This window comes from Xiphophorus couchianus, chromosome 19, assembly GCF_001444195.1.
Source record: "Xiphophorus couchianus chromosome 19, X_couchianus-1.0, whole genome shotgun sequence".
NCBI classification, from domain to species: Eukaryota; Metazoa; Chordata; class Actinopteri; order Cyprinodontiformes; family Poeciliidae; genus Xiphophorus; species Xiphophorus couchianus.
This window is the reverse complement of record NC_040246.1, coordinates 10,940,795-10,952,955: the sequence shown is the minus strand read 5'-3', so window position 1 is coordinate 10,952,955 and position 12,161 is coordinate 10,940,795. Positions and strand designations below refer to the sequence as shown.

Here is a 12,161-nt window from a genome sequence, read left to right as displayed (position 1 = left end):
AGGCCATGTTTAGAAAAAAAAAAAAAAAACACTTCCCAATGGAGAGTCACAACATCTATAAACCTGCAAAGGATAAATGGGTGCAAATAATAGTTGGACCTGCACTAGTTTGACACTAAAGCTCATATCAATTCACGACAATTGAATAGTCCAACTACTGAGAAGAGGAAACCACTTTAGTCTTGGGACCATTTCAAAACAGCTTTACTGGTTTCCAATGTAAAGTTATCCTTAAATTGGAAGATAAAACTCAAGGCAAAGCTAATGATATGGCAAAGCCACAGCCTTCACTCATTGATTTCTATGGTCTAGAATCTACTGCACTTACCATGGACTCAAGTTACACATTTTTCAATGTACAGCTTTATTCTGTCAGCCTAAAAATCAGAAATTCTTATAAATATACAAAGTTTATCAAATGAAGCATTTCAAAACAAAGCTTCTCAAGACTGAGTCAAGTCTTGTAGCCAGTACAATTTCAAATATCACCTCCCTCATACATAACTTCCATGATACAAGTTTAACCAGGACATTAGAAAGGGACTAGTTTGTTGTAGACACTGAAAACTCAACACAAGATAGAAAGTGGAAATCCAAGTGTGCTCAAGATTGTCCAGCTTTGAAGAGCTGCAACTTAAACTGACAGCAAGAGTCCAGTCCGGCCAGTCATTGGCACCAAGCATAAACAGGAACCACCAAGAGCAGAGCGAGAAGCAGCAAAGGATTGCCTGCAGTCCTCCTAGGAGTACTTCCAGAGGTAGAGTTGAAGGTGGAATTGGTCACCGATGCAGTACTGCCAACAGTTGGCGTGACACTGGCAGAGACCGAGCTGTCAGCAGTTGGGGCAACACTGGTTAAGTCTGTCTCTTCAGTAGGTGGGGTAATACTGCTGGCAGTAGGCATATTTGGATCATCTTGTGCCCAGACCACCTGCAATAGTCAGAACATTCATTACTGAAAAAAATTAATTAAAAAAATAAGCCTGCATGCAAGTTCTGAAAAGTCATTTGAAACCTATTGTCCAAACTGACTTACAAAATACCATACCAAAGGATTTTTCAATAAACAAACCTGAGATGAAATTTGAAAAGCCAGTAGGACAGCTGTAAGGACCACACCATACACTTTCTTCATCTTGGCAGCAGTACGCCAGACCAATGTCTGCTGCACTTTTCTGATCAGTCCTGAAATGAATGTCCAAAAAAACCCATTCCCAGGTTTTTATACCAACCAGTGATACCATCAACTAATAGAGGACACCTGTTGTCTATGTGTGGCCTTCAAGGACCATGGGGGAATAACATTTTGATTTAAATGTGAACCACGTTATAGAGCTGTTGCAAAAAGTAATGTTTTTAATCTGAGGAGTCTTCTAAAACTGCATTAAAAAACCCTAATAATGAGTTTATTTGCATTTAACCTGAGATCTTGAAACTTAAATGTGTAAATACTGTCTAGTAATAGAGTTAAGAGTCACTTAGACAGTAAAAACCATTTTGTCACTGGAGGAATTTTACCCTATTTAGACATGCTCTTTCATTACTCCTTGTTTGTAAGTGTTGATTTAATGACTTTTATATTGAAAAATAAAATTGATGTGGAAAAGTGTTTTTTTCTATCTTAATTTGTTATTTTGCAATCACGTTGTTTATTTATATGTTGTTTAGTCTTCATCTTTAAAATATCAAGATCAGAAAAGAGGAGCAAACAATTGCCTGAAGTCCTCTGCCAGAGGTAGAGTTGAAGGTGGAATTTGTCACAGATGTGGTGACGAATTCCACAAAATCAATTCCTAAACCTCACCCAAGTGTTTCCAAAATGCATGTTCAAGCAGTTTTGTAGGAAACAGTTTGTATCTTTCAAAAAAAACTATTTTCTTTGCAGATGCTGCTGCACAAAAAGTTGATTGTTACAACAAGAATCTGATGTAACATAGTGAGCACTACTGAAAATAAGATTGCCTTTACAGATTTTTTAAAATGGACTGTCAGAACTTATATATTTGTTTAGAATATTTTTTGTTATTGCGCACTTAAACATCATTAGTATTCGGCTTCCCGACAAATCAACAGCGCACTCTTGCGGGTAATATGGATGAAAAATGTCCCAACAGGGACACCGTAGTTGTCCTTTGTGCAATTTCTTCCGGAAGAAACATAGTCAACCAGAAGGACGAAACATGACAACACATTGACTGAACTCAGCAGCAAGCCGACACAGACACGTTCAGTTTTTTTTATTTTATTTTATTTTGTCCACCGAGTTACCTCGCCTCTCCATGCTGCTGACCCGGGTGTCGCCAGTGTACCAAACGCTGGCGAGATGGGGACGGAGGTCACAGCCGGGAGGTGGCCTTTTTCTTAGCCGTGCGGTCGGCTGCAGCTCCAGCCGCCGTCATGGTGTCAGTCCCGGGGAAGGCAGCGCTCAGCCCGCAGAGCCTGGTTCTGCCCAGGCTATGTACCGGGACACGGTGCTTCTTCCTCGGACTGAGTTTCCCATAAAACTGACCGGACAGAAGCTGCTGGACCGAGAACTTCAGATCCAGCAGGTACAGCGGTCGTTACATGTAGACACACCCCTGATTAAATACGAGGTTTTAGTGACGTAAAACTAGACCATAATACATAATTTCATACTTTTTTAAATTCAAAATCATACTTAAGAGGGACTAAGACTACACAGCTCAGTTAGCCTGACAGGTTTCTGACCGGGGACAACCATATTATACTGTAATATCACATAAAATCCCCAAAAGATACATACATGGTTTTGATTGTAAAGTGACAAAATATGGAAAAGTGAAAGAGGCATTAATACATTTGCAAGGTAACTCAATTTGAAATAACTTGTATTTGGGATTAGTACCTTGAGGATCTTTGTCCTGTCATCTTTCAGAGCAAGTATTAATACAACCATCTTAGTAACTGCAAAAACATTTACCGTAACTTAAAGCAGTTACTGTGTTTTTGTTAAATGCACTAATTACTTTATTCCATAATCTGTTTTTGCAGGAATGTGGTTTTGCAGAGTTGTATTCATGGCAGAGAGAAAGGAAAGCCAAGAAAGAGTTCTGCCTTCATGACGGACCACCTTATGCAAACGGGGACGCTCACGTTGGACATGCACTCAACAAAGTAAATATTATAATTCTGTCTTAGGTGTTACCTGCTTGTATTGCGCCTTTTAGTAAAAGCTGCTGCAGGAAATTAGTATTTAAAAAAATATTTTACTTAGGTCTTGGAGCCTTAAAGCTCTTTTACTAATCTTGTTCAGATCCTGAAAGACATCCGTAACCGTTTTGAGATGCTAAGAGGACGTCAGGTCCACTACATCCCCGGCTGGGACTGCCACGGCCTGCCCATAGAGCTCAAAGCTTTGGGAGAACTAGGCACTAGTGGGCTCAGTCCACTGGAGATAAGACAGAAAGGTGAGGATGGAGAGGTTGATGCCTGTTTTTTTATAGAGGTTTCCAGCTGCTATAAAAGCTTTTTGTGCTTTGCTCCTTCCAGCCCGGGAGTTTGCTGAGGGGGCGATAGCTCGGCAGAAAGCCGCCTTCCAGCGTTGGGGGGTGATGGCTGACTGGGAGCAGTGCTACTACACGTTTGACGGAGCTTATGAGGCTGCTCAGTTAAAGGTCTTCCAGGAGATGCATGGCAAGGTGGGTCCTCTTTAAAATTTAAGTGTCAGACAGAGTTTTAACCAGGAATTGCCTTCCTACTTTCCTTCAATTTAAACTGTTAGGGTTTGCCACTCACTCTTGCAGCACGAAACAGTGTGTTTATTAAATACGCAGACACATAAAAAACCTGATTAAAAGCACAGTATTTACGCAAATTAGTGCAGATTTTAGCTACTTTGCTCTTAAAAAATACTAAAAAAATGATCTGGTTCATTTCAAACTTTTTAGGGGTTTAGATTGTGAGCTATGAGCACAAACTAGTTCATTTTGTGGATACAGACTTAAACTATACCTGGTTTTGAATTGCATTATTTTTAAGTAACCTTTTCTGGTACTGCCACCCTTCTATGTTGCTCTTCAGGGTCTGGTATATCAGGACTACAAACCCGTCTTCTGGTCTCCTTCATCCAGGTATGGGACCAACATGCAGCTACCGACCGACTTTAGACATGTAAACTTTGTCTTGCCAACCTTCCCTCTGCTCTTGCTTCCTTTGCAGAACGGCCCTGGCTGAGGCTGAGCTGGAATACAACTCTGAGCATGTGAGCAGAGCTGTCTACGCCACCTTCCCTCTGGCGACACTGCCGCCAAAGATTCCCTCAGAGGAAGGTGAGTCAGTCATCCGCATGAAGTTATGATCAATCCTGGAGGGATGTTCTGACTCTCTTTGTGCGTTTCAGCAGGTCTGGAGAATGTTTCGGTGTTGGTTTGGACCACCCAGCCTTGGACCATCCCTGCCAACCAGGCCGTGTGCTACATGCCCAATGCCCAGTAAGATCACCTGCGAAGAGAACACTTTCAGTTTGGAAAGTTCTCAGCAGTCCCTTCAAATCAATGGGCTTTATTTTATGATCTTATTAGTTCTGGTCCAATTTTGTTACACGTTTTTGAGCTGAAACTAATATTTTTTGCCATTATGCTAAGAAATAAAATCAGATCCACAAATATTGATTTAGATTATCTCACCTTCACTTTATGAAGGATGATGTTCCATCCTTCTAAAACACACATTTAAGCTCATTTTACATAAAGGATGGTATGAAATGGCTTTTGTAAATTACAGTACAACCCCAACAGAAAACGTTTTTATCAAAACTTTTTCACCACCAGAAATAACATTCAACATATGGACTACAGTTTGCTGTCAACCAATAACACGTCCATCAGATTTGTCGTCATATTCTATTTTGAACTTATATTTGGTTGCACCTTCTGTAGGTTCTTTGCGCCCTAATAAATGACAGCTGGTACCAGTAGCAGCATTGTTTTCCTGTTTCTGGTTTGCAGGTACTCTGTGGTGAAGAGGGCCGACTCTTCTCAGCTGCTGCTGCTGGCAACTGAACGCACAGCGAGCCTCGCTGCGCTGCTGGGCACAGAACTGCAGACTGTTGGCACCTTCACAGGTACTGCTCTGGTATCTATTTAGAAGGATAGGCTGTAGGCTCTTTTTGTCATTTACTAACCTAAGCATGGCTACTTCCTCTTTCTTTTTTTTTTCTTTTTGAAGGTTCACAACTTGAAGGTGGAATCTGCAAACATCCTACCATTCCTGACAAGCAAGTCCCGTTGTTGCCAGCCAGCCATGTGACAATGGGGAAAGGGACGGGATTGGTCCACACTGCACCTGCTCATGGCATGGACGACTACAGCGTCGCTTCACAGTTTAAACTGCCTGTGGTGTGTTATTTATTTATTTATTTACTTATTTATTTATACTTGGTTTTAACCCATGTACTGCTGCATTATGGACTCAATAAAGCTTTTGAACATTTAAATTTTACATTCACAAATGTATTTTGGTTGAAGGAGTGTATGGTGGATGAAGATGGCAGGTTCACAGAGCTGGCAGGACCCAAGCTGCAGAACCTCTCGGTGATGACTGAAGGAACTGATACAGGTAGACGGAGTCAGAGTTAACCTTAATGTTTCTGGTTTTTTTGTATCTTTTGAAACCTACATTGCTGCTTGTTTTAGTGATTTCCATGCTGAACGAGAGCGGTGCTCTGGTTCTGGAGGAGCAGTGCGTCCACAGCTACCCGTATGACTGGCGGACGAAGCAACCTGTGGTCATCAGGCCCAGTAAACAATGGTTCATCAACACTTCATCACTGAAAGACAAGGCAAAGGTAATGTCACCGCTTTCTGCTGCAATCTGTCGAAGAATACGGATCTGTTCAGGTGATATCTAGATTTGTGTTTCAACAAAGTCTGCCTCTGTGCCTGTAGGAGGCGCTGCAGAAGGTTCGTGTTCTACCGGAGTCGGCGAGAGGCAGCCTGCTGACCATGCTGGACAGACGGACGTACTGGTGCATCTCCAGGCAACGGAGCTGGGGCGTCCCAATCCCAGTCTTCTACCATAAAGAGAGCGGGGAACCTCTCATTAACAAGTATGCTGAATGTCACACAAAAAACAATGTCATTACTGTGTTATTGTCAAGTTTTTTGTTTTCATTAAGCTCTAGTTTTAAATAATTTAATGTTGATTCTTAGGTCTGTAGTGCATAAGAGCTTGTTCTTTGATGGAGGAGGTAGTTTTGAATCCAAATAGGAAATGAAGGATTTAGAAGATCACCCCAATTTATGCATTGTCGCTTATTCCGAAAGTTACTAATTTTTAAGATTTTTGACCTAGAGATCTCTGATTTATTAGCGCATGTCTTAACATTTTTTGCTTTCTGGTGTTAAAAAAATTACAAACATACAAGGAAGTTGAAAATAAAGTAGTACTGGAGTCTTTAGGAAAATTGGTTATTTGTTATTTGCTGACTGTTTATGTAAAACGTTGATTACTCCAATAATATCCTATCCAGCATTGCTTGACTTTTGTTTGAAGTATGACAAACTTGATCTAATACCCCTGGATCTTATGCAGATACACAGTCTCCCACATAGCAAAACTCTTCAAAGAAAAAGGCAGCGACTGTTGGTGGGAGCTTCCCATCGAGGCTCTGCTGCCCCCAGAGGTTCTCAAGAAGGTGAGAGTAAATATTATTAAATATTAATATTATTATTATTAATATTTTAAATAAAGAGAAAATTTAGGTCCAATCTTCCAGAATCACTGCAGCTAAACTGTGTTTATCCACTTTGCATCACCCCAAGGTAGAAAAATCTTGTAAGATAAGAAAAAAAAAATAATTTAAATTGGATTGCTTTTATTTAATGGTAGAATTTAATCATCGAGTTATTTAAAGGAACTTATGCACCCTTGACAGTTGAGTTGGGAAATAAGGCGTTGTTCTTGGGATGTTTTTTGCTTCATCAGAGTAAAGCAGGACCGGTGAGCGACTACGTTCGAGGAGATGATGTTCTGGACATCTGGTTTGACAGTGGAGCATCATGGGCAGCTGTGCTGGAAGGTATGAGGGAATATCCCAGTTTGTGGCAACACTTGGATTTGAGGACAAACACTGCATGAGAAGCATCTGGCACAGACACCCAGCTGACAAATTAAGCACATTTATTTCTTTTTTATGACAAACTGACTTCTTTTGTCATCAGCAGCTGAAAGCTACAATAATTTTCTTTTTCAGTTTCCTGGAATGTAAATAAAAGCAAATGTAGCCTCTAATCTGTTCACTTCATTTTCAGTGAAGCCGCTCAGCCTGAAAGCCTTCACACTGCTTTTAATCAACTCTTCTTTCATTAACTTAAATGTACAGAAAGCTGCTTACAGCCACTTGATTTATCCACCTTAACCAGTAAGCTGCTTTGGGGAGGTGTGATTAGCCGCAGTAGTTGCTGTTACCATCCAGGATTATGGAGTCAAGCTCTGTCAGCGCTCCTGTAGCTCTGGAGAAAGACAGGTTGACTGTGACCCAGAAACGGTTTGGGAATTTAACATTTAAACATTATTAGATGCTTTCTAATAATGATTTTCAGATTTTTGTCCCTCCATGTCCTCTGTCCTCTGACTATGAAGCTGCATGAGCAGTTCTGCTCCAGTACCTTTGGACAAAATCAATATTTTATTTTTTATTACAATTTCTGTGAAATAGGATGCAAATTATACAATAAAGTGTACTTTAAATAGATCAGTAAAACTTGGTTTTAGTTGGTTTTAAACACAGCCAAAAGAGGAGAATATGTACTTCGTAATTCCTTGCAAAGGTGTTTATATTCCCTGAACTTATTTAGGGCACCATTCCACCACAGGGCGTAACAATACATGCTAATACATACACAATACATGTGTAACTAACTGCTTTTCACCGCTAAAAATACAGAGCAGAAAGAAAAGATACTGTTGTCTTTCTTACAGGGTTGGAGTGTTTTAGCGGCATCCATCTTTCTTAGCCCTTTTGACTGTCACACTGTGTGATAGTCCATTTAATTGAATCTTAATAAAATACATTGGCATATGTGGTTTTATTCTGATAAAAGAAGTTCAAGGGGTGTTAATATGTGTATTTTTAAACTGCTAAACAATGACTAATATGTGTAATTATAGCAAAAATAACAAATTGTTTTCTTTGAGCTTGTTTCTTTGACAATGACATTATCTGTCTGTCTGGATGTGATTCTAGAAGAAATGGAGGAAGCATCCGAGGAGCCTGATTCCCGTCTCAGCTGGCTCGCCGACTCGCTCCGCAAACCTCTAGTTACAGGTTATTCAGATGTTTACCTGCAGAGGGCGCTGCAGGCTGTTCAGTTTTATTTTGCCTGCGTGTTTCCTCTCTGTTTTTGTCCTTTTAATGAGTGTTTCCAAAACCCAGATGTGGAGAAAAAGTTTTCTTTAATGTGCTCGGCATGAATCTCAAGCCCTCACAGCTGTCTGCATGCAGGATTTTTTTTTCTACTTTGCTTTGCCAGAGCACTGTGACTGTTGTTTTTCCAGGATTGATCCCAACTGCTTCTCTTTGCTGTCACTTTGTTTTGTAGAATGACTCAGGTTGGCTGGGGGCCTTCATTTGTGATTAGGAGCAACCAAAAACAACTTAAAGACACAACTACCTCCTTTCTGACTAACAACAGCTGGTGTTTGTCATCTCTGCAGACCGTTCTGTCGTCTGGGAAACAAACTAACTGCTTCTTTCCACTGCCTCCCCACAGAGTCGGACCCCAGAGCGGATGCATATGTGGAGGGAAAGGACCAGCTTGGAGGCTGGTTTCAGTCCTCGCTGCTCACCAGCGTAGCCGTCAGGAACAAAGCGCCCTATAAGTGAGTGTCCCGTTGAATGAATCTAAGTAAGAACTCCAGAGATCAAGTTTCATCTCTTCTAAATGAAATACACCTGTTGTAGATCTCTGATGGTCCATGGCTTTGCAGTCAGTGAGAAAGGAGAAAAGATGTCCAAGTCTCTGGGGAACGTTGTGGATCCTGATGAAGTCATTAATGGAAAGGAGGTGAGTTGAGAAAAAATAAAACATAAAAATCTAATTCAACTTTCCGTCGGGATATATTTGGTTCTTTTTCAAATTATTTAAGTTTATGATGTTGGATAAAATGTAATTATATTTGTGTCAAGATAATGAAAATACATTTCAAGTGAAGACACCAAAAAAAACAAGAGTGGTGAAGATGAAGACATAATTATCTGAATTAGAAACTGGGATTAATTTTGTTTACTAGCATTTATTTATTTGTTTTTTTTTATAGTCACAACTCTGTCCTTCTTTTTTATTCACCCAGTTTATTGCTAACGTGTTTTTAAAATTTCTTCTCGTTTCTTTGTGTTGATGATGATCAGATTGGATAATCTCTTTGTCTCTCTCAGGACGGCAGCGTACCGGCGTACGGGGCAGATGTTCTGCGCTGGTGGGTCGCAGAATCAAACGTCTTCTCCGAAGTCCAGATCGGACCCAGCGCCCTTAACTCGGCCCGCGACAGCATCAGCAAGGTACCAGAGGGACGTAACCTTGTCAAAGCCTTCCTCTCTGCGTCTCCTCTTCCTCATTCCTCTGACTGGTTTTATCTTCCAGTTGAGGAACTCGCTCAGGTTTCTGCTCGGCAACCTGCAGGGCTTCGACCAACGCACGCAAGCCGTGGACCCCCAACAGATGTACTATATTGATCAGTACATGCTGCACCTGCTGCGGGAGTACAGCATGAAGGTGTGTTGAGGTCGGACTCTTCTTGACATTTTGCTTCCATACCAGTGGCTTGTGGTTATTCTAAGTGGTCTTGATGCTCGTTTTTTTGACCAGATTACAGACGCCTACAGCGAATTTGATGCTGGCAGAGTGATCCGTATCCTCCAAGCCTTCATCTCCAGAGACTTGTCCAGTTTTTACTTCAGCACCATAAAGGACAGGTGATTGATTGCGTTCCTCAACAACATAACCGCATATTTCCACATTTCCATTCTTGCATCTTTTCTTGATTCCTCCTTTGTTCAGGCTGTACTGCAGTCCTGAGGACTCGTTGGGCAGGCGATCATGTCAGACTGCTTTAGAGGAAATCCTGGATGGCGTGACTCGATCTGTTGCTCCTATCCTGCCTCACCTAGCAGAAGAGGTCTACCTCCACGCTCCAGGACACAACAGTATGTGTCGATGGCTTCGTAGCGAAACAGTCTAAATATTAGCAATCCGTTTGCTTCTAAGCAAGAGCTCTTTTGCTGCAGAAGCGGAGACGTTATTCAGAAGCGGGTGGATCAAAAGCAGCTCCGTGTGGCGGCGCCCGGGTCTGGAGGAGGCTGTGGAAGGAGCCTGCGCCATTCGGGACTCCTTCCTGTCTTCGATTCCTGGTAAAAATGCCACCCAGTATGATCTGACGATTGCCATCGAACCGGGACTCCTGTTTGAGCTCATGGAGGTAAGAATCACTGCAAGTCTCTCAGGTAAAAAAAAATTAAAAAGGCCTCACTTTAGAGGAACAACATTTTCCAGGCCTCTCTTCCTTAACAATGTGGGTAAGGAATGAGTTAAAATTAATTTTAATACAAAAGGTGAAAAAAATTCTATATTTGTTTTTCTTTTGTGTCAGTAAGAAAAAATGTACCACTTGTCATGTTTGCCTTTCTTCATGATAAAGAATCAAAGTAGGAACTGTACTTTCGTAAAAGACTACAACTCATTGAAGTGATGGATGGATAATTAGTGGCCACCATGTTCTTAAAGATCTATGGGGATATTAATAAGAAATAATAAAGAATAAAGAAAACGATTAGGAAAAAGGTGATCATAGCCAATGTGGCAGACCACATTTTTAGATATGTTATTAATTTTGTTTGAATGTTGTAGAATTTGTGTTAATCAGTGCTTTCATCAAGGACGGCATGCCTTAATCTCTGTAATTTTAGAAACATTTTTACGTTGTTCAAGAGTCCTAGGAAGAAATCTCCCATACATAATTTTTTTTATATTGAATAATTATTTTAAAAAATGGCTTGATTTAACAGTTTTAAACCAAGCCATCCTCTGATCCACCTGCAACTTCTGTAAATCGTCTGTATTGGAACAAACTCACCTGTTTCTCATCTTTGTCTCAGTCTCTCCAGGAGGAGCCCACCTCCACCGACTCCCAGCTAGTTGAGCTGATGATGGCAGCGCGAGTCAACCTCACCAGCAAACTGCCCCGCGACCTGCATCCCGATGCCCTGCTGAGCCACGGCACCTTCCTCATCAACCTGGAAGGTGAGATGAGTTCAGCACTAAAGTGCTGATGGCTGCATTACTTGTTGTTCTGCATGGCTTTAAGCCTGTAAAGCGGTGTTGATCAATAGAAGTTTCAGGCTTTTCAGTTTTTCTTGGGATGAAATGAAAATGAAACAAAACAAATTTTCCTAACAGGAAGCCAAATATGCAAAAATGAAGACATTCACTCTTTATTGCATAAAGGGAAATAAAAAATAATTTATTCTGTCAGAGCTTCTGTATTAGATTGCACCTGACAGTAATGTGGTGTGTATTTTAGGTGGCGTTATTCGTGAGGACAGCCCCTACAGCATCGCCGTGATGCCCACCTCTGCGGCGCGCTGCCCGCGATGCCGCCGCTACACCTCAGAGTCCGCAGACTGTCTGTGTCCGCGGTGCCAGACTGTCGTCTCACATGGCGGATGACATGTTTGTTACCAGGACAACCTGCGCACGTCAGGCTCAAGAAGTTGCTTTACACGTCCAGTGGGAACTGTTGCTCTGGCTGTTTATAAAAACTTCAACTTCAGACCTTCAGTAAAGGTTTTATAATAAATAAACAAACAATCATAGCAGATGTAGAATAATCCAAAGTCTCAAGCTGTAGCTATTCCATGTGCTCACTTTTCCTCAGTGAACTCAAACCAGAAGTACTGAAGTCTACTGTAAATAGTTGGGAGATAAAAAAGATGGTACATGAGCGTAGAAGGGATGCTCTTGTTTAAATGTGTTGATGCTAAATATTTCACTACAAGTGTCACTATGTGACTATAGTAGGAATGTGTACTGGAGAGAAGATAGCATGGGGGAATTCCTGTGTAAATCCACCTTTGTATAATAAAATCAGTTCCTTCTTTCACACTACAAATGCTTGGATGTGCTGCAGAGAGTTTTGTTATTGTTT

At 41.1% G+C, this 12,161-nt stretch overlaps 1 protein-coding gene across 4 annotated transcripts; it reads left to right on the top strand.

The window, feature by feature from the left end:
- Positions 1–2,137: 2,137 nt before the first annotated feature.
- Positions 2,138–12,125, top strand: iars2 (isoleucyl-tRNA synthetase 2, mitochondrial). Of its 4 annotated transcripts, none has more exons than XM_028000382.1 (24): positions 2,138–2,548; positions 3,012–3,134; positions 3,274–3,427; positions 3,510–3,658; positions 4,041–4,090; positions 4,179–4,288; positions 4,363–4,450; positions 4,967–5,082; positions 5,187–5,356; positions 5,486–5,576; positions 5,654–5,805; positions 5,906–6,066; positions 6,552–6,654; positions 6,945–7,038; positions 8,206–8,286; positions 8,732–8,840; positions 8,923–9,025; positions 9,397–9,519; positions 9,602–9,733; positions 9,827–9,933; positions 10,019–10,164; positions 10,246–10,436; positions 11,113–11,257; positions 11,538–12,125. In XM_028000382.1, the coding sequence occupies exons 1-24, from the start codon at positions 2,279–2,281 to the stop codon at positions 11,681–11,683; spliced, it is 3,114 nt and encodes a 1,037-aa protein (XP_027856183.1). In that variant the 5' UTR covers positions 2,138–2,278; the 3' UTR covers positions 11,684–12,125. The 4 variants fall into 4 exon arrangements, with proteins under 4 accessions (XP_027856183.1, XP_027856184.1, XP_027856182.1 ...); XM_028000383.1 differs by having other exon boundaries at positions 4,360–4,450; positions 8,209–8,286; XM_028000381.1 differs by having other exon boundaries at positions 4,360–4,450.
- The last annotated feature ends 36 nt before the right edge of the window (positions 12,126–12,161 follow it).